This window comes from Scomber japonicus, chromosome 16 (assembly GCF_027409825.1).
Source record: "Scomber japonicus isolate fScoJap1 chromosome 16, fScoJap1.pri, whole genome shotgun sequence".
Classification (NCBI taxonomy): domain Eukaryota; kingdom Metazoa; phylum Chordata; class Actinopteri; order Scombriformes; family Scombridae; genus Scomber; species Scomber japonicus.
Genome location: NC_070593.1, coordinates 9,738,901 through 9,760,201, shown reverse-complemented (window position 1 = coordinate 9,760,201; position 21,301 = coordinate 9,738,901). Strand labels below are relative to the sequence as shown.

Sequence of the window (21,301 nt, the reverse complement as noted above, 5' to 3'; positions counted from 1 at the left end):
TCTCTCTCCTTTTTTTTTTTTTTTGTCAAAGCACTTGGCATTCTACAAGTGAAGGCATGAGTAGATCAAGGCTCTTGGTGTAGCAACCAGTCCAAATACACAGCAACACACATAAATCATAACATTCATACCCGCAGAAATTGCACAATTTGAAATATTACAGTATAATAGATAGCGAAAGATAATCACCTGTTGTAGAGAAGGTCATTATTTCTGTATATAGAGCTACTAATTTATATGTTGAACTGTCTGAATTGTTGTTAATATGATTTGATAACTCTTTTAGTAGACCCTAAATTATAAAAGTGAGTAATTCATCAAAATTGCCTTGCACTGAGGGAATACCCCTCATTTAATAGGGCATATTTTTAACAGATCCCCTAAAAAGAACAGCCTGCCCTTTTCAAAGTAGGCCCATCAAGCCTCCGCCTTTTGATCAATCCAATAACCCCCCTACCCCTTCCCATAGGCATTTTTTAACACCGTCATTAATGAGCCTCACCTCAACATCTCGTCTTCTCTGAGGTGACAGCCTGTCTTGTTGGACCCTGGTTCGAGCCCATTACCACCCGGGTCTGGGAGCGGACACAGCCTTGTAAGGACCTCAAACACCGTTCTCCTGTCCATAAAAATACAAAGAATGGGGCTCTAGCCTGCAATTCCGCCCTCGTTTACCTTTTTGACTCCTTTGTGGACGCCTAGGATTTGTACTTTTATAGGCGGTGGAGGTCAGGTGGATGAGGTCTTCAAGATTATTTACCCCAGAGTGCTTGTCTCGCTCACAGAAGCACCAACGTGCCCTCGCCTTCACCCTCACCTGGGCAACTCTGGGCCTGTAAAGCACAAACATGGAGGGGAAAGTGGGTTGTGGGGAAGGAGGGGGGGGACTCTTCATGAACTCACAGATCTCATCACCTCTTGAGTATGCTGTATCTCCGGTAGCTTTTGCTGATGATTGAAGGAGATGCTCCAAGCAGTGTGTTTTAAAGAAGCCCCAGGGTTTTCTTGGGTCTTCTGTCTGCACAGTTTACGATCCGCATGGCTGACTTCAAGGCCAAGTGGATCTGCCAGAGCCATGGAGGCTGTTTTGTGCTCTTCTTTAGCCAACAAGTATATCTCCTTATTCACCAAGGTCTTATGAAAAGAAACTAGAGCTTTTTGTCTGTATAAACCCTCTAAAACAGGACATTTAACCTAAACTGACTGAAGTTTTAAGTCCTAGTTTTCCGTTGGTGGTTTCTGTGAAAAGTGCAGCTTCCTTGCCAGGGGCCTGACGGTTCCCCTGCTGCCACAAGTTCTTCTGGTCCTCCCTATTATCTCCCGCTCCCTGGGCCTTGCTGTTTGGTCCCTGGCTTTTATGGCAGGGTAGGAGAGGGCCATGAGGAAATGAGGTGACCCCGGGGTCACGAGTGGAGTCAGGGGGCTGGAACCGGACCACGGCCCTGCCAACCCCACTCTCTCAGGGCCGGTTCGGGTCGAGGCAGGCAGAGCAAAGGAGACAGGGGGAGACTGGGGACAGGGTCCCTTCCATCCTTGACCCCAGCATCATATGCCTTTAATTAAGCCAGATTTGAATTTGTTTACAAGCCCCAGTAGTCTTAAATCTTCCGGGTCTTTGCCCCCCCTCCCCCCCCCCTCCATACCCCTCATTCCGCCATCCCCTCATACCTTGAGTCCTTCTTTTCTTCTTCTCTTTAATATGGTGTCAGACATCTATTTATTGTGCTGTTTTAACTGGTTTTCAGGAACGTGTTACAAGCTATTTGGGAATCCACCAAATAGGATTTGAGGGACACCCCTCTAAGATGTTAATCTGTTAGCGATATGAAAGGCCGCTCACCCCACTAAACTCCCCCTCCACTGGAACCTGGGGGCTCTTTATGGCCCCATCAGGCACCCGCATGGACGACTTACTGCTGACCTTGTGACCTGGCAGTTGAAGCCATATGAGTTGGGAATCTTTCTCTTGTCCCATTCCCTCCTGCTCTCCTCACTTCTGCCTCTGTTTCTACCCTCCAAATCCCTGATGTGCTTTTCTATTTGCCAGAAGTATTTAAATTCTTCAATCTAGAAATGGGTATTTATTTGTTGTGTTTCTTTAATCACTCAATCAGCCTATTGAATGTATAATTTCTGTAATTTTTTAGCATGTTTGTGTTGGAGTTAAGGATCTATGTCAAAGCCATATGGCAGTATATAATGAGATCTGTTCTTATCGTCTCAATGCCTGAAACTCTTCACCTCTAACAGGCACCATTTATTCATTCTTTCGCCCCCAACTGGTCTCTCATGTAAAAGATTTACACACAGCTCTCCAGCCTTTATTAGGGTGGTACCAGCGTGTTTGCTATACAACAAAAAGTCCTTCGACTGGCTCCATCATATTAAAAATTTACACGTAACTGAAGAGCTGTTACACTAGGCTTACTAGCATGTTAGTAGCCGAAAAGCTTGCTGCAAATGGCCTGGTCATGGGGAGTTGGGTGGCTAATTGGATCGGTTGGGTTAAATAAATGTTTGAGTTCTCCCCTGCGCTGGGGGGACCTGGTGGCAGGAGCCTCTCATCTTGGCTGAGGAGGGGGAAAAAAAGACAGATGAAAGGGAGAGGCGAGGAAAATAAGGAGGGAAATGAGCTCATTTATGATAAAGATCAAATTTGTTCAAAGTGCATTTAACACACAGGTGTCACAACATAATTTGCACGTTTGCCTTCTGCAAGGAAAGACAGAAGACAAAAAGATTAACAAGTAACAACATTGACATATCTATGATAATAATACTAATGCCTAACACAGAAACTAATGTGATTCAGGCCTTAATGAGAACTTTTTAATTGCAGGTTCCAGATCCAAAGGGGAACCAGTGACCCCACCAGCTACAAGAGCCTTGGTGACTGCTTCCGAACCATCTTCCGCAGAGAGGGGTAAGTTATCCACGACAGGCGTTACCAACTAAAGTGAAAAGATAATGTTTTGAATTAGGCTTGCAGTTTCGTCAGAAACGTTTCACCAATGACATCAGATTTTTCTTGTGTAGAGGGAAGGAACATTTTGTCCTTTTTCACATTGTTAAGTGAATTTAATTATCAGTAATGATTCGATGTGATTTAAAATACTTAAAGGATATCACTGTTTTTTTCTGTATTTTTCTGATTTGTCAGTAAATCTTACGTGCAGAGCCAACAATGAACTGATCCTGTTTACAAGTATTGGGTGTGTATCCAAAGCCAGTTATAACATGTTCCTCCAGTGTTGTCCAGAAACTATTCTTATTCGATTTTGACACACATTGGATGAGTTCAACTTTGGCTGTTAACATGAGATTTGTTGACAATAAGAAAAATGTAGAAAATTGCCAGGCCTGTCCTTTTAATTTGTCTCTCAATCTGCAATGTGAGACAGGTTTGCACACAAATTCATACAAATGATGTATTCACATGCATAAAATCTAAAAATACAAAATATGGTAATCTAAAGAATATGTTGAAATACCCAAGAGTTCATGGTCAGTCCAAAGCGGGCCAACACTGACCAACACCACAAAGACATATAAAGTCAAAGTGGATTTATAAATGGAGTATTGTGCACTACTGTACACTGTAAATGAATGCAAAGCTATGTCATCTACGTCATAAGATGATGTAGCTTTTATATGAAGATATTTCATGCATTTATATCACCGCAAGTAATCTCACAGTCACAGTGACAGTATATAAGGGGGAAAAAGTATGTAGTCAACAGTATTACAAGTGACATTCATAATTTATTCAAATGTAACTAAAACGCCGGGTGGTCTAGTGTCCGGAAAGCTTGAAAGTGTTGCAGGTTGGATCACTTAAAAACAGCTGATGTCTCTGTCAGCAGCCATGTGTCCTCATGAGGTATCCTGCAGCAAAGACACTGAACATACCATATCACTCGCTGTAACTGGATAAGAGTGAAGCTGTTGGTGCCTTAAAACCTAAATGTAAAACTTTCACAACTAGCTTAAAGAGAGTCATCCTGCCACGCTCCCTCCTCCTCTGCCTGCCTTGTGACAGGTCCGTGAGACAGTGCAGGCATAGGAGAAAGTGGTTGCCACTCGGTCTGTTTACGGCGAGACGACAGCTTTACAGCGGATATAAAGTTGATCTGCTGCGAGGTGTGAGCACGCACGTGGTGAGAGGCCCGCTAGTGACAGTTGGAAATCCTCCATTGGCTGCAGTTGAACTGGTATAGTTTATCATGCTACAGTAGCCGTGCCACCTTCACTTCACAAACACCAACAGTGTGAAATTTAATGCCTTTGTGTCTACATGCGTTTAGGGTGTGTCCTTTTTGGGAGTAGAATGAATTTCCAAAGAACACTCTTAACAAAATAATGGCTGCCAAGTTACACACTATCTGTGTCATCAACTGAGAGATATTAGGCTGTGGACTTGTACAACAGAGCCGTGGTATGTATCGGAGAGTCCCCACAGATGGAAGATCCACTTTCATGTCAATCAATTATCACTAACAGTATATTTTTGCTGAGGCTGTAATCACTCCCCAGTAGCACATCGGGGATTACCTCCAGGCCAAACCACTTAGTTATAATTTATACAAATAGTGTTAGGCCCCACTGTTGTAGAATTATTATTAAAAATAAACATCTCCCGTCAGCTCATGGCAGGGCCAAGCTAACACCAGGCCTCACTCTCTCTCTCTCTCTCTCTCTCTCTCTCTCTCTCTCTCTCTCTCTCTCTCGCTCTCTCTCTGAGGCAGTGAAGGCGAAAACCTGAGCTCTCAGCTTGAGTGCGCTGATTAAACTGAAGAAATACATAGAAATGTGCACATGTGAGACACCATCTTTAAGAGACTTTGAAGCCTAGACACAATAGCTAGACCTTTATATTTCCCATTTTTGTACAGCAGCAACATACATTTTTGTTTTCTGTCTATATTATTTATGTTTAAAACTGGTCAAAATTAACATCGCCAGAATTTTTACATTTGATTTGCTATTAAATCTGGAAAATATAGCATGAAATTGTGTTGCTCTGCTCACAAGTGTGTGACAGTGTGAACTATGCTCACCAACACTTGGTTGTGTATTACCTAACAAGCCACGCTCCTTTTTCTGTTGCATGTGGGTGCAGCAGCATGAGCATGTGTTAAGTGTTTCCGTCTGGAGGCAAACAAAAAGACTCTATTCTCCAGCATTCTTTACCAGTGTGGTATCCAGAGACTGGGTCGGGACCCAAAGCACGGCCACAGGAATATTAAAAAGGTCCATGCATTACAGCAGAGAGCGTTGGCCTGCGTACAGTAGATCAATGACTAATGCCTGGAGCTAAGACTGCAGGGCTTGTGGGGGAGAAGGGGGGGTGGTTGACTCCAGCTGGGACCACCCATGCAAAAAATATATACATCATGGAAGTGTGCAGAAGTGCAGATAAGCGTGTCCACCAAATGACATATGTGTTGCCACAGGGAAACAGGCAGCAGGGTTGGTATGAAGCAGCTATCAGATTAATGGTATGTCATTCTTAAAAATTCAGAAAGATGAGCTTGTGGGTTTTCACTACAGTTACACTTTTCACTTGATTTAGAAATATAATGAGGTATTTTAAGGTATCATAATACACCATATGTCCTGACAAATTACATTTAATTCACTTTATGTGTGAGAGAATGTGGATTTGTACTGTAGGTCCATATTGTTAGAGCAGGAAAGAAAGTCTCCTAACATAATCTGTTTTTAGTAACCCACCTGCAAAATACCCCGTCACCAAGGAAATAACAGCATTTAATCATACGTTTTATGTTCCTCTCACTTTGGAAGTGAATTAGTAATAATAATTACTACCTCATGATAGTATGCAGGATATACCAACACATGTTATTATGGATTCTATGTTGCATAAAGTAGTAAAACGTGTTGTGTGTGCTTTCATCTTGTGAATCTGGCTCGCTGTTAATTATACTGTTAGTGACAATGTCAAGGTTACAGTAGACACTGGGAAAGTGAAAATATTTGCAGATGAAGCATGCCTGTTGTTTACATGTTGCTAAGTTCCCTGGGGCAGCTCATATTTCCCATGGATGTCCTTACAGCAACGCCGTGAAAATTAATGGTATACAACAAGAGTCAGCCACAGCCAAAGACTGTGCCGGAGAGATTTTCCGATAAATACATGCATTTAAACATCTATAATGTGAGGAAACAATAAAAATGTTAGCTCATTGCTATTATTGGCCATTTTATTTAATTAGTCTTGTCTGTATAGTTCCGTCAGCGCTTTTTTAACAGCCTCCTCTCCAGATGGATAGAGGCTGTTAAAAAAAGGAAAGGTTTATGAAAATGAAAGACAAATCATACACACAAGCACATACAAACACACACCTACTACACACACACACACTTATCCAGCCTCCCCCCACCACCACCACCACCACGGCCAGCAGCATCCTTCGCTCTGCATCAGGAGGCTATTTGCTTAGGAAAGCCAAAAAGGGACTTAGTGTGTATTTTACATTGGAAATCAAATTAGGATTCAAATGACGGCCACTCACTAGAGGCCATATTTGTTCTGTAACAAATTTCACTCCTCCTTCATCACCTGGTGGCTCCCCAGCCTGACCACACCCGGGAAATCTGTGGCCACCATTTGCATGGACAAAGAGAGCTGAGGGGAAGGGCCTTCCGTCCGACTGAAATAACTTGTTTACACAAACAATACAAGGGTTTAACTTTTTTACTTGTAAGAGGGATTTTCCTGCTACATAATCCCTCACTCCAGCATTATGATTGCTCTATTACCCAGAGCCAGTAGCACCTTTTTGTAACTTCATGTGTTGATGAAATAGGTCGGCCCTGTCACCTGATGACAAGTGTGTTGATAACTAGCCGTGGATCACTGCAGGTTTTGGGAGGCATTTTAATGGCCTGCCCTTCTCTGATAATATCCAGTGAAAATGTGTGCTGGCAGCAACAATATTTACACTTGGAGCCAATCAACCAAGATCATCTCTGTTGACTTGTAGACAATGTTGCCAAAACAGAGCTGGTGCCACTGTTCACAGGATACAGTCGGTCACGCCATGTTGTCCTCTTTGTCCACATACCTGTGTTCAATATCAATATGCACTCCCTTATACTCTCTCTCTCTCTCTCTCTCTCTCTGTCTCTCTCTCTCTCTGTCTCTGTCTGTGTCTGTCTGTCTCTGTCTCTCACCTGCAAGCCGCCAGGTCACTATAATGATCCTGTACGTATTTAAAAATAAATGTGGTGTTTTGCCACAGTTTCATCATTTTAAATATGTCTGTCTTACTCCCATGATAAATATCAATGCCTTGATACATAAAATAATATATGCGTGTCCTAGGATGGCCTGTACACAGATATATTCACATACACGACACTTAAATGTGCATTCATACATTCACTTAAGGTGTTATCACAATCATTCATCTTGACACATAACAGACACACCCCTCCTCCCGTAATCCTACTATCAGCCCATCTCTTAGATACATGTATTTGAAATTAATAGTGTCACTCAGTACAGACATACAGTTTAATTAGTGATAGGAATAGGGATAGACACACAACACATTAGTCTCCTCTGAACAAATAAGTCTTTAAAAAGCAGATCACAAATATTTGCTTCAACCATCATTTCCTGGGAAATGTTATTAGCAAACTTAACTGGAACTAAACGGTGCATTTGTTGGGAACCATTTTCAGTTGCAGATTTGGTGTAAGCATTTACAGCACTCAGGTGGTGTATATGAGATTAACTCAAATGTATTATTGTATATGTTTTATAGGTGCACATTATTCAATACTGACATTTTAATGACAATGTAAATGTGCTGGGTTTATCTCAGCAGCGAATTTGCAACCGTAGTCCAAAACAAATGGATAAAAGACGTCATACATGTGTTTCACTACTTGGTCCTAACAACAACAAACTAAAAAAGCAACATGTTACCTAATGCAACAGTGTGGTTCACTGATTCCTTATTTAAAACAGTTGGGCTCTACGGCACAGAGAAATAAGTTATATCAAGCTTTTAAGATCAATCAACTATTTGTTTTTTGATTTTTCAGTGGATTTGTTGAAAGTAGGAAGATATAGAGTATATCCACCCGTATCCGTAACTAGCCAGGAATAATAAAAAAAGCTTTTCATTAATTCCATTTATTATAGTAGTCCAAAACTACACATTTTTTCCAGAACGACACTTTGAACAATTGTGAACAACATACATATTTTGCATTTTCCATTAACAGAATATGGGCTCATGGAAAATGTCCCATTGGTAAACAAATCAGGAAGCGTGGAAATATGAATGGTGACAGCTGGTGACCGCAAAAAAAAATGGCATCCTAGAACAGCGACAGGTTTGTAGATTGTTGACGTGCTGGTGAGGTTTTCCTGGTTAGCCAAGATCTATTTGTGGTGGTTAATTACATATAAAAATGCATGAGGTTTGAGATAATAATAATCCCTACTGTACATTAAACATCTGTATGGGTTCCAACCTGTTCTACCTGTTTCACTTTGACACAATCCCATTAAAACAACATTTTGCAATGAGAGCAAAGGAAAATGAGTCTGCTGTTGCCATTGACAGTTTTTTGTCAACACAACAGCTAATGACCTGGTGCTATCTAAAGTTTCAGAGCTGTGTTTCTCACACACACACACACACACACACACACACACACACACACACACACCCCAATGTCATATATTTGAGAAAGAGGGTCAAGACATAATGTGTACACACAGTGTGTTTATAATTTTCTTTGATTGACAATGTATCTGACATCATCCCACCCAACCCAGTCGTAAATGACACAAGTTCAAACACATGAACTATTACACTCATGTTTTCATTGAAGCTGGGGGTGCGGGAAATGCACATGTATGCACTTCTTAATGTATATGCAACATACTTTGTGCCCTTTTTGCAAAACAGACATAATACTACTATCCTCTTGTAATGTATGTGTCAAAACCAGTGAGGCGTTTACTGGAGATAATGACCTCTTTCATTACATTCCCCAGATTTTACCCACATGAGTAACAACATGTCATCTTTATGTACAAAAGAATAAAATGTAGTTGTAAAATGTTTCAGTTTTAGGCTAATTCATGTTTTTCAGATGTATTGTATAATTTAGTTTTTGGGTAGAAATAGCCTGACTCAGAAAGATTTTGAATACATCAAAAGAGAGATTATTTAGACTTTTGTTTACACTTCAGAAACATCCAATAAGTGTGTTTTAACATGTGTGTTAAAAGGCAATTTGCATAAATCTAACCAGACTGTCCATCTACTCTGTAAATATACTCCATAAAACTGATTGCTTACAAAATACAGCCTGTGTAAAATGTAGGCATACATTTCTATATACATAACTCACTGTATCATTTTATTATTTTTCCTGCCTCCAAGTACGCTTTAAATCATGGCTGGACGTATAATTGAGCAAAGGCAAACTTCCAAATTGACTAAAATTATACAGCTACCGTCTTTTGAAACATCCAGTATATCAAAAGTTGAAATAAACTCTTAAATCATTTCCTCCGCAGATTCCTAAAGAACATGTTTACCAGGGTTTGTGGTTTTAAAATATATCCTAGTGGTTCTGTTGCCAAATAGCAGCAATATACTTTCTGTTTCCATTTTGTGAACTTGGTATTAGTCTGGCTGTCTACATTAAATATTGTCAGAGGTTTGATTCCTGCAGTGCCATGTTGAAGGTCTCTACAAGGGTGTTTATACGTTTATACTCCTTTTAAAAGAGTAAGTCTGTAGTTAGTTTTAGAGGAGTTACTCATGTGTGAGAGAAATCACCCTAATCTTGAGCATGGAGACTACTCATTTTGAACAGAACGAGTTACAAAGTGGAGATGAGGAGTTTAAAAGATGTGGGAATTTACCAGACAGGAAGAGGCCCAAAGATGTTAATTGGTTGCATAATGGGAAATGTAGGATCTAGAGTTATTGGTGCATGACCCATTCTGGGGACTGAACGACTATTCTGCTTTCTTATGGCCTTTTTTTCTGTCTCTTATAATTCCCCCAACTTTATCCCCAACTTTTCACTACAAATAAAGATCTTTGGAAGTGTTTTCTTACTGTTCCAGGCAGCTATTTGTTCACACATATTTCCAAACAGGATTAAACTCAATTAGCAAACTCTTACACAAACGCGTGGAAGTGTGAGTGTTTCACTTACATACACGTCACAGTGAAAATCAAATGTGTCATTGCTGGCTAATACAGTTTAAGTGTATATTTACTTACTTGATTTTCATATCTTACAGATATGAATTGAAACCTGTAGCAGTAAAAACAATGCAAATTTCAAAGACAGCATGGTTTAAGTGGTTCATTGTCATGTAAAATGCACATTTTACATGACAATGAACTGGTGATTTTTGTGTGCCACTGCTGTGGGAATAGTTTGACATTTCGGGAAACGTTTATTCGCTCTCTTGCTGAGAGTTATATGAGATTTCCCTTCAATGTGAAGCCAGGGGACATTTAGCTTAGCTTAGCATTAAGACTGGAAACATTCAAAGGATTAAGAAATCTGCCTGCTAGCTCCTCTAAAGCTCACAAATTAACACCTTATATCTTTTTTTTGTGTAATTCGCACAAAACCGCAGTGTAAAAACGACACTTTGGGGTTTTACGGGATGTTACGTCTTCCTGGAATCTGAAGTAACCTTACCTTACCTTTTAGCAGCAACAGTCACCATATTTACCTGTCTAACCATTTATTTTCTGTCTTTACAGCATCTTTGGCTTTTACAAGGGAATTTTGCCTCCAATTGTGGCCGAGACACCAAAGAGAGCGGTCAAGGTGAGATAAAGGATGTGCGTGTTGGTTCATAGAAAACCGCAAAGCTACTTGAGGTGTGATGCAAACATTGAGCTCTGGTTTCACTCAGAACTGCCATATGAAAACACTCCAACCGCAGTTACTCTATCATGGTACACCCATGTTAATTAAACACATGAAGCCTTCCACACCGAGTCTGCCTCCTCAGCCACTCTATTTGTTCTGTTGGCCTACCAAATATTGGCTTACAAGCAATTACAGCAAGCCTTCCCCTGAGCCCCATCATTTGATCTGTTTGTAGGCAGGCTTAGCATCTCTGGCTCCTGACTAACATATAATGGGGTGCAAGGGGTAGGGGTAGCCTGATGCCTGGCATGGAGCTGCTCTGTAATGAGATGCTGGAGACGAGGATGTGTGAACTTTAAAAAATAAGCGCTCACACTGAGAAGATGGGGTAATCACTCACACAGTGAACAAAGCTGGCTGATGGTGAGAAATGTCTGGAGCAAAGAATTACAGCAAATTAAAGCTCCGATTAAGACGCCTCCGCTGGCATTTTGCCCTTTTGCTCAGATAAATAAATCAGTGGATGTGTCTATGTTCGAGGATGTGCATTACACTTTCCCATTTACTGAGACTTGTGTTATTCAATTTTAAGTACTGCATAATTTTCAGTAGTTAAAAAGCTCAACAAAGTGTCTAATAGTGTGTGTGTCACCGTGTATATGCGAGTGTGTATTTGTGTTAAGATGTCAGTTCATGAATGCACCGTGATTTTCTGACAGCTCATTTATCCTGATCTCTCCTCTGTAGTTCTTCACCTTTGAGCAATACAAGAAGGCACTGAATTTGACCCCTTTGTCTCCCGGCCTGGTGAGTGTTAGACACTGAACACCTGAATACACTCACCTGAAAAATAAACACACGCTCTCACACTCACACTCATACTCACACTCACACACGCACAACAGAGGAGCAGGAAGAGCGTTACACCCAGTGTCAGAAATCATTTTTTCAACTTCACCTTCCAGACGCCTGGCTTACCAATGGGAAATGCCAAGAATATTAGCAGCCAGTATTAATGTGCATATTTCTGTCAACGTATTGTTTTCAATGCTGTTTCATGTTTGAATTCGGCTAATGTATAAGTACACTTAGATTATTTTTGATTCATTCACTCTGTCTGCACCTGTGATGGAATACCATATTATTGTTAGAATAATTATAATAACTCCAGCCTAAATAATTATAAAAAATGTACTGTCATGGATATTATAAAACTGGCATCATGGCAGCTTTCCTGCTTAAGCACAGAGCCATCCAACACTGGACAGTATAGAAAATGAAGCTGGTATGTCAGGTATTATACACATATGAAAACTTCCTAGATGACGACTAGTTAATGAATTCAAATGTCTGGTATCATAAATAGAATATAATGGTAATGAATAGTCTATGAACTATGAAGTTAAATCAATAACATACGGCTACATTTTAGCTTGCAGTGTTGTGGGAAAATTATACTCCCTCTCTAAACAAATTGATTAAACCACATCATTGTTGATTTTGAATCGTTTTTTTCTTGCTTCCATCTTCACTTCATAAGAAGTAGGAAGCATTTGAATAAACCGCCTCTTAAGCGAATGGGTGTGTAGCTGATATTCAGGGATATCAGCTGGTAATCAGTTGATCAGGGTGGCTCTAATTATTTCATGTCTCCGCCTGAACCCGTGTAATATGAGTTTTACTCCAGTCTATAGAGCAGCCAGAAGAAAAAAAAGTTTGTAAGTGTAGTTGTTGACACCCTGTGTAAAGCCAATGTAACTGGCAGTTTGTCAGGAACCTTTTTTCGTTTATTACAGGGGCATTGTTTTCTTTTGATTTTATTGGTTGCCAGTGTAAAAGAAAAAAATGGTGATTAGTACGAGCAAAATTTAAAACTGGGGAGAAAAAAAAGATAAAAACTGAATATAAGTAAAAAAATTCAAATGTAATTTTCCTAAAACATTACCAGCTAAATGTTTTTTTTTTTTTTCTTTTCACTAATAGACAATAGACTGCGTTTCATACTGGAAATCTTTGGGCAGCTTTGTTTTAGCACACTGTATCTGAAATATATATGAAAATGATGACAATGAGATTAAAAGACAAACTATAATCTGAGTGTGTCCATATCTACATCATATTAACTATTTAAAGATCACAGCCCCCCACCCCAAACTCCCTTTTAAAGCTGAAATTCATATTAATTGTTTCATTTCAAATTCAATGTGCTGCAGTAGAGCCAAAAAAAAAAAAATGACATTCCTCTCACTGTCCTAATTAAACGGGTCATGCTGTATGTTTGCTCGGGGGTGTTAATCCCGGGGACTGGTTACACCACAGCCAGTGAACATCCAACCTTCTTTTACTGATCTGGTTTCTGTTACAGTGAGTCAGAATTTAAAGGAAGACAGATTCATGTTGTACGGGTGCGGTCACCACACACTACCTATTCAGATGGCAGCCAAGTGTCAGACGTGATGGATGGCTTACCTGTAACTCGGAGTCGATACTGCATCGGCATGGCACATATCACTGGCTTGTTTTTACAGCCATTGGTGGAGAAATGTTTACCTGTCCCATCCATCATGCCCCCCCCCCCCGCCCTCCCATTCCACCTCCTTCTCCTCTTCCTATCTCCTCCTCTTCCTCCTCTTCCTCTTCAAGTGCTTCTAACCCCATTTCCCCCCAGAGGCCCCAACATATCAAGTACTGTAATCACATAAGATCATTAGTGGGAGTGAATTACAGATTGCTTCTGAATGTGTGTGTCTCTCTCTCTCCTATTCAGTATGGCACAGCTGAATTCCTTCAATCTGATTAATGAGGACACACACAGTAATAATACAAATAAGGAATTAAAACGTGGCTGGCTGGCTGTGTAAACATTGCCAGGCATGTCTGAGAAGATGGGTCCCGGGGCTCTGACAGCAGGATAAAGAGGCAGGAAGAGTAATGAGCTATAGACACGTTCTTGACATGTTCCCATTACGCCTCCCTGCGAGCGAGCACACACGCACACACACACACACACCTACATGCAGACATATATTTCGCTGCTACCTCAATTTATTAATAACATATCTGGGTTATGCATTAATAAATACTTGGTGTTACATCTTATATTGAATCGGATGAATTAATTTCAGTGCTTTAGTTATACAAAAATAGTTTCTAATCTTTGTCTTGAATTCAGTTTTCAGTTGTTGTTGTTTTATGCTAAACCTTTAAACAGTTTCCTATTACACTCAGATTCTTTTTCTTTTACTTCCTTCTCCCTCCTGTCTGTCATCGAACATTTTGACAAACGATAACAAACAGAGGTGTCTTGTGTGTCATCAAATATTTGTCAAATGATAGCAACGACAGACGTGACAGAAGTAAATGTTCATTTTAGACAAGACAAAGAGACTCGGGGAACAAGTTTCTGAAAGCGAAACTACATGTCAGCGTTGAGCCCTTGCAGCCTCGCTCATTCTCTCCATCAATGTGTCTATTCTGCTCTGTCTCCACCCAAATGATATCCCTGCATTCTCACTCCTAAATCATGTTCATCTCTTCCCCCCCCCCCCTCCAGGCGCTGTCTGTAGCAGGCCTCGGCGCAGGCTTGACTGAGGCTGTTGTCGTCAATCCGTTTGAGGTGGTGAAAGTCAGTCTCCAGGCCAACAGAGATTCCTTCAAAGAGGTTCATCGAAATAAAATACCGTCTTGTAAACTGTCTGTAATGGGGACATTTCTCCAGAGACTCATTGTTTTGTTTTGTCACTCTCTGACATGTCCTCCTTTTTTGAATTCTGTCTCTCCAATACAGCAACCCTCCTCTTTTTCTCAAGCAAGACGCATCATTAATTCAGACGGCTTTGGACGGAGGGGCCTGAATAAAGGATTAACGTCAACACTGGGACGTCATGGAGTTTTTAACATGATCTACTTTGGCTTCTACTTCAATGTCAAGGATGCTATTCCTACCAACCCGGTAACATGCCAATCAAAATCTATGACCGTGCTGCCTTGTTTTAGTTTTCCCCCACAAATGCAAAGTCAACTGACAGCCTCACACCACTTCAGCTTTGTTTTGGTGTTTGTCACCTTGACTACACCTAATTTTTTGCCAACCTCTGGCTATATGATATGCATATGTCCCAACCACCTAGCCAGTAAGGAACAGCAAGTGTTTGACAGTATGATTAGTTAGCCTGACTGCCATGGCGAGGAGGAAGCAAAAATCAGAGAGGAGCTTGTAAGATCAGCCCCACTAATACCTCGTCTGTTTGCTCTTCATAACATCCTCAAAGTTTCAGATTACACATCCGGCAGGGCCTGATGGCCCAAACAAAAGTTAATTTTGTTTAATGGAAACGTTACCATACGCCAGTTCCACATGTACAAACTCGAGCATTAGATTAACTCCAATGAACTAATTGGAAGCAGACAACGGTACTATTTTCAAGAGAAGGTTACAGTGGGAGCTCAGGCTCTGCTATATTTTCAACATTTTTCCAGTGACGCATGATGTACAGAGAACCAAGTGGTCATCCTCTGTGAATGATAATTATGTGGCTGGATGACTCAAATAGCTCTGTTCTTAGATTGTGGCCGTTGCTTTTGGGAATGATCCATTGGTATGTACATTGATGGAATGATCCTGTTTGTGAGAGGCTAATGACCGCCATTGTTGAAGCAGCGAAGGATAAATATTGTGGCCTCCGACAGCTTATTGGCTCGGTTGATAGTGGCATTTCTCCAAAGCCCTTTTGTCAGCAACATGAGCAATGAGCTTGTAACTCAAACATGTCCATAGTCAAATTCAGCCGGCCAGGCTCAGTCTTCTCTCATATTGTCATTTGAATAGTACAGACGAGGCAGATAACACACTGCCATCATTCACAAGTGAATGTGTGAGGAGATGTTTGCTTAAGGCTGTTAGGAAGTCGGTTGATGGGTGTACTTAGGCCAAGGGTAAGTTACCCCGTTCCCCACATCCCACTTGAAAAAAAGAGAAGAAGTGGGATTAGTTGTTGATTTACCTCGGCTCTCAGGGTGTCCAGCCGCTTGAGAAAGGCCTGGACCAGAGAGGCTGCTGTCATTTGTAAAAATATCCTGGCCAATTAGCCGTCAGAGCTCTCTGAGTCTGGGCTTCTTTGGTACAGTAATACCCCTGTGCCGAGTCACAGCCCAATTACCCAAATTGTCCCCATATGCCTCCCCAGTCTGCCTGCATGAACCCTGTTTATAAATCCTCTGTCTTGGCTCCCCAAAGAACATGTGCTTCTGTTCAGCCAATCAGAATGCTGTGCCACAGTCAGGAAGCACTAATCTGCCCCCCGCTACCATAAAATGATCAGGGCTTTCATGCCAGCTTTGCAATCATATGCACAAGCCCCCTCACACTCTCCCTCGCTTTCGCTCACATACATACCGCGTACACATAATGTCTCACGATTTATTTTGCTAACTCTCTCTCAATACTTACGGTTTTATATTATTTATATTTTGTGCCATTAAATGTATCTTATGCCCACTCTAGAAATGTTTCCATTAAAAATGTGGGTTATTTTATTCCCATGTCTCCTGTTCTTCACCAGGACCCTACCCTTGAGTTTCTGAGGAAGTTTACTATTGGCCTGGTGTCCGGGACCATCTCCTCCTGCGTGAACATTCCCTTTGACGTAGCCAAGAGCCGCATCCAAGGCCCCCAGCCGGTGCCAGGAGAGATCAAGTACCGCACCTGCTTCCAGACCATGGCAGTGGTGTACCGAGAGGAGGGGTATGAACAACGGGGGGATTAGTAGGGGATCCTTTTGGACAAATTTTAAAAAGATGTCACTGGCCTTAGAGGCTGGTGTGGTGCATCCAAGAATTAATGAGGCACTTGGTCTGTTTTGTTAGCAATTGATTGTGGGTTATCTGCCAAAACTGGCTGTCAGAGAAGACAAATGTAGCAGCTGCAGCTACAAGTTAGCAGGGTTTGATTGTGCGGTGTGAGTTTCCGTCTCTAACTGCAGGGGAAGTCCATGAATAGCTTGATGCAAAGCTGTGATCCGATGAATGGAAACAAAATAGTGACGTTACATTCTGGGCTTTATTCCCCACGTGTGTGATCATACATTTCTGCAGTCTGTCAGTTGTACAGTAAATGTTAACATATTTTCAAGCCGCTGAGAATGACAGCTCTAAATGGAAGCTTCAAGGAAAGATGTATGTTATGTTAGCAATTGCCCCAGGCTTTCCACTTTCCCCCATGCAGCTACACTAGACAAGGGCCAGCGAGATGTTTGTAGTTAGTGGACACAGGAGCCTTGGGGGCTGCTGCAGGAACGGCACTGAAATGCTGTCGTCGCAGGGGTGCAGAGAGAGTGCCCCCTCCGCCACATCCAGTCCCCTGCTCTAACACAACACAGTCCCAGCTAATTAGTGGTCCCTATGGGAGACGTCGTTAAGCAGACCCTAACGAGCCGCGCGGCGCTCCACGGGTCAATCTAATCAGACAGAGGGCCAGGGAGGAAGTGGGTCGAGCCTTATTAACGCCATCAGTGGCGGGGGCAGGGAGCGGGACAGAGAGCACGAGGCGGAGGCAGGCAGCCACTGATCACCTTGAATGCATTAAGAGGCAGGTACTCACCAGCGCTCGCCGTTAGAGCTCAACCATGTACCTGACAGGCTGAGAGACAGGCAGGCCAGGAGACAGACAGCCAGGCAAGAATTCGCCTCATGCACACACACACACACACACACACACATACATATATATAAAATAAAGTAATTCTTGACACTATTTTCACATTTTAACTGTGGTATTTTGTGTTTGCACAACATTTTTTTTTTTTTTTTCTATAGGTACATGGCGCTATACAAGGGGTTGGTGCCCAAGATAATGAGGCTTGGACCAGGTAACAAAACAAAATCCTTATACTGACATTTAAAATGATGCCCATAATCATATATTGCCTTTTGCAACAGATTGAAAAAGTTTCAATTTGAACTTGACCTAGTATATATATATTTTTGGAATAATAGGTTTTCTGATTAGCAAATAAACTAACATCTTTGAACTAAAAATACTTTTTTATGCTGAACTCGTAAATTGTTAATTGTTAATCTAGGCAGAGTTTCCTGAAAACATGTTAACGCTAAATTCAACTTTGCATGACTGTTTCCAATGAAATGAGACAGGGACAAGCACTACTTCCATGTTAGAATATTTGATTTATTATTGACTCACTAACATTATTGTATTTGTTTATTTTTTTATAACTATCCAAAGATTCATTGTTTGATTAGAACAAACATGTGTTACTCATCTATAACACATTTCTGTGTTCCTGAGAAATCTTACTTGTTTGGGCTGAAAAACCTCAGAAGCTACATTTTAGATCATGTGACAGTAAAACTTAGTTCCTATTGGACAGGTAGGTCACCCTGTTCATTCAGTCGGAGGGAAGTATGGGTTGATTCACTGAGGCTCTCTCTTCTGTTTGGCTACAGGTGGGGCAGTGATGCTACTGGTCTATGAATATGTGTCTGGATGGCTACAGAAGAACTGGTAAAACAAAAAATAAAAGAAGACAGGAAGAGTGCCTTAGATATTGTGCCTCAATGTTAAGTCATTGTCAAGGACAGACCAAATTAGTTTCTTTTTTACCCGTAAATATATACAGAACTGCAATAAATATATGATGGTAGGTTTTTCTTCAGATGCTGCATTCAAAGCCAGTTTCTCAAGAGGTGCTGCTACACGGCTTGAAACAGCTGCAGTGTTGGCAAATATATTTATAGCAGAACACAAGTTTTTATTACTTGATCAATAGCTTTTAATGTTCACTTTCAAATAAAATAAAACGGCAAGAATAGACTGAGTGTATGTTTACATGACAATCACAAACTCTAGACCCACTACAAAGTGATCACGTATAGATCATCTTTATATAGCTGCACAGCACATGTTATATGACAAAACTTGAACGCACATTGAGTTCAGATGAGCCTCACTTCCTCGACCGACCTGACCAGAGCTCTGCTGAGCTCAGCGGATCATCCATCTCCATCAAACATCACTCGTGTTTTAACATAAACTGCTCATTAAGAGGCAGCTTTTGAAATCAGCACACCACCCACCAGCCATAGAGTCTATGTGCACACATATATACATCTGTATGTATACGTTTTTATACTCATCGCGCACACTTGATCACAAACGTATACGGTGATCACACCCACAGTACTAAGCTTTACATTTCAAAGAAACCAAATAGCCGCAACAGTGCCTTACAAATCTTATACACTGATATTGTGGAGGCCTTTTGCAGAACTTTTTAAGACTAATATTTTTCATGTACCACCTATAAATTGGACTAGTATAAAATGTGTGTTTTTTAAGCTTTTATTGGTAGGCATTTGTGGTAATTTGACTATTCCGTTATCATTTGAAATGTACTTGCATGTATTGGTAACAAATAAAAACCTCTCACTTATTCTCTCTCTCTCTCTGTGTGTGTGTGTGTTTGGGGGGGGGGGGGGGGGGGGGTAAAGCACTATAACTAGTTTGTATTGTTGCATGTTTGCCTCTTCTGGGAGTGTTCCATCTTGGCATCGATATAAGCATATCACCGTCCTACAGTTTATCACTTCATCACCCTCTTCCTTGTCTTTTCCCATCAGAGCACTTTGTTGTTTGAGAACCTGTCAGTCACTGGAGTTGTATTACTCAACCGGGCGTCAGTCTTTTTTTCTGTCTTTCACTCTGTTGATGGTGTGGAGACATTGCCTGAGCATAGCTCAGTGCAAGCTAAAACAACAAGCTGGAGAAATTCAAATGTGGCTGCAAAAATGGGGGGTTACCGCACACATTCTCTCCCTGTACCAGTCTATCTCTTACACAAATATGCACCCTCACACACATGCAAACACACACACCTGTTGCACAGCCCTAGGGGTAGTGGTTGCTCCATAAGAGACTCATCTTAACCTCATCTGGTAGTAGCTTATACTGAGCCACGTTGCCATTTGACAGTCATCATTAATGTGGGAGTTTCTCTCTGCCAAAATGGAACGGCTTCTGGTTTTTTGCCCGAGGGCCTGTGGTGATAGACTAACAACTGCGGCTTGCAGACTGATGGAATTGTTAGCACTTAACCTGCGCTTTCTGTAATAGAGTGCTGAATGCAAATGTTTGTTTCGAACTTGACAGCTTGTAACATGTGCCGCATGTATTGCAGGTAGCTAGGCAACAGAGCCACCCTTCACCTGAATTCCCTGCAAACCGTCCTAATCATAAATCATCAGCGGCAAAGTCCCCTTCTCATTTTCTTCACACCCTTGCCATGTACCTTCCTCATCTTCACCTGTAACATTTCAGTTCAGTTGTTCAGTTTTGACAAGCCTGCAACCTGGACATGGCTGTACCTGTCTCTCCCAGTGCAGGCACGGTTAATGATTAATATATATTAAAATGTCCAGGATTTACAGTAGGTGTAAAAAAGCAGTGATTCATGTCCATTTGGTTGGATATGGACGCCACATGCAGACATACCAAAGACATGGAACCATGTGCTGTTCTCAATACAGCAATTTTTCCCCTCTTTTTAAGAGGTTTTACTCACCTGTCTGCTCAATGTTGCTGTTTTAAGGCATTAAGAAAACATTCTGGCTGTTGTCAGCTTCTTGTAAAAATGTTCAGTGAGCAGAAACACGCATGAAGAGCTGTATGCAGCCAGTGTTACATACCCTGTTCTGTGTTACTTTGGAAATAGCTGTCTTGTTTCTGATTGCATGTGGAGAAATAAAGATAACCATATGACACTGAAGTCAGACTCAACATCATTAATTATAAACACGTGTCTGCCCCTATTTTTAAAACTACGCCTTTAGTCCTCGCTTCCATAAAGCTGACCCAACATTAGGCTTTTGAGAAGCTATTCCTCCTGTCTAGAAAACACACTGTTCCTATTTTTTAAAAACTGGTGTCAATTAAGACAACCACATTTTAATTTTGTTGTATGAGTCAGAGCAGACTAACAAGATTGTGCTCGGTTCATATAGCTTAGTTGAAAGGAAAAGTTGTTTGGTCTTGTTGTGTGTAGGCTGAGGCAAAAAACAGAGCATGTAACGACTTTTTCATGCCACTCTTGTCCTTTCACGGCAGAAAGCTGGTTGTAACTATCATTTACTGTACATGATGGATGATAGATGGTAGGGGTGGCCGTGAGGGCTGGCTGGTACAGCGAGTGTATGATCATCACGTCCCTGTGATGTGGTTCACATACGGTCAAAAAAACACTACGATCCCTGAGCAACGGTCCGTGACCACTGGATGCGGGGAAGAGTGCTTTCCAAGTCAAATCAGCCCCTGCGTGGGGAGGACTGTTGACACAGTCACATGGAGGGACTGTTTATGCTGTAACACAGGAGGAATGGAAACATGGGCACCCTCTTA

The 21,301-nt window shown here is 41.4% G+C and overlaps 1 protein-coding gene across 1 annotated transcript in view; it reads left to right on the top strand.

Moving 5' to 3' along the window:
• Nucleotides 1–19,329, top strand: part of slc25a21 (solute carrier family 25 member 21) — a 91,783-nt gene extending 72,454 nt beyond the window's left edge. The window contains exons 4-11 of the mRNA XM_053336077.1: nt 2,840–2,923; nt 10,782–10,848; nt 11,641–11,700; nt 14,447–14,554; nt 14,681–14,845; nt 16,455–16,636; nt 17,707–17,759; nt 18,355–19,329. Coding sequence (XP_053192052.1) covers nt 2,840–2,923; nt 10,782–10,848; nt 11,641–11,700; nt 14,447–14,554; nt 14,681–14,845; nt 16,455–16,636; nt 17,707–17,759; nt 18,355–18,416 — 781 coding nt within the window. The 3' untranslated portion in view covers nt 18,417–19,329. The remainder of the gene's footprint in view (nt 1–2,839; nt 2,924–10,781; nt 10,849–11,640; nt 11,701–14,446; nt 14,555–14,680; nt 14,846–16,454; nt 16,637–17,706; nt 17,760–18,354) is intronic.
• The last annotated feature ends 1,972 nt before the right edge of the window (nt 19,330–21,301 follow it).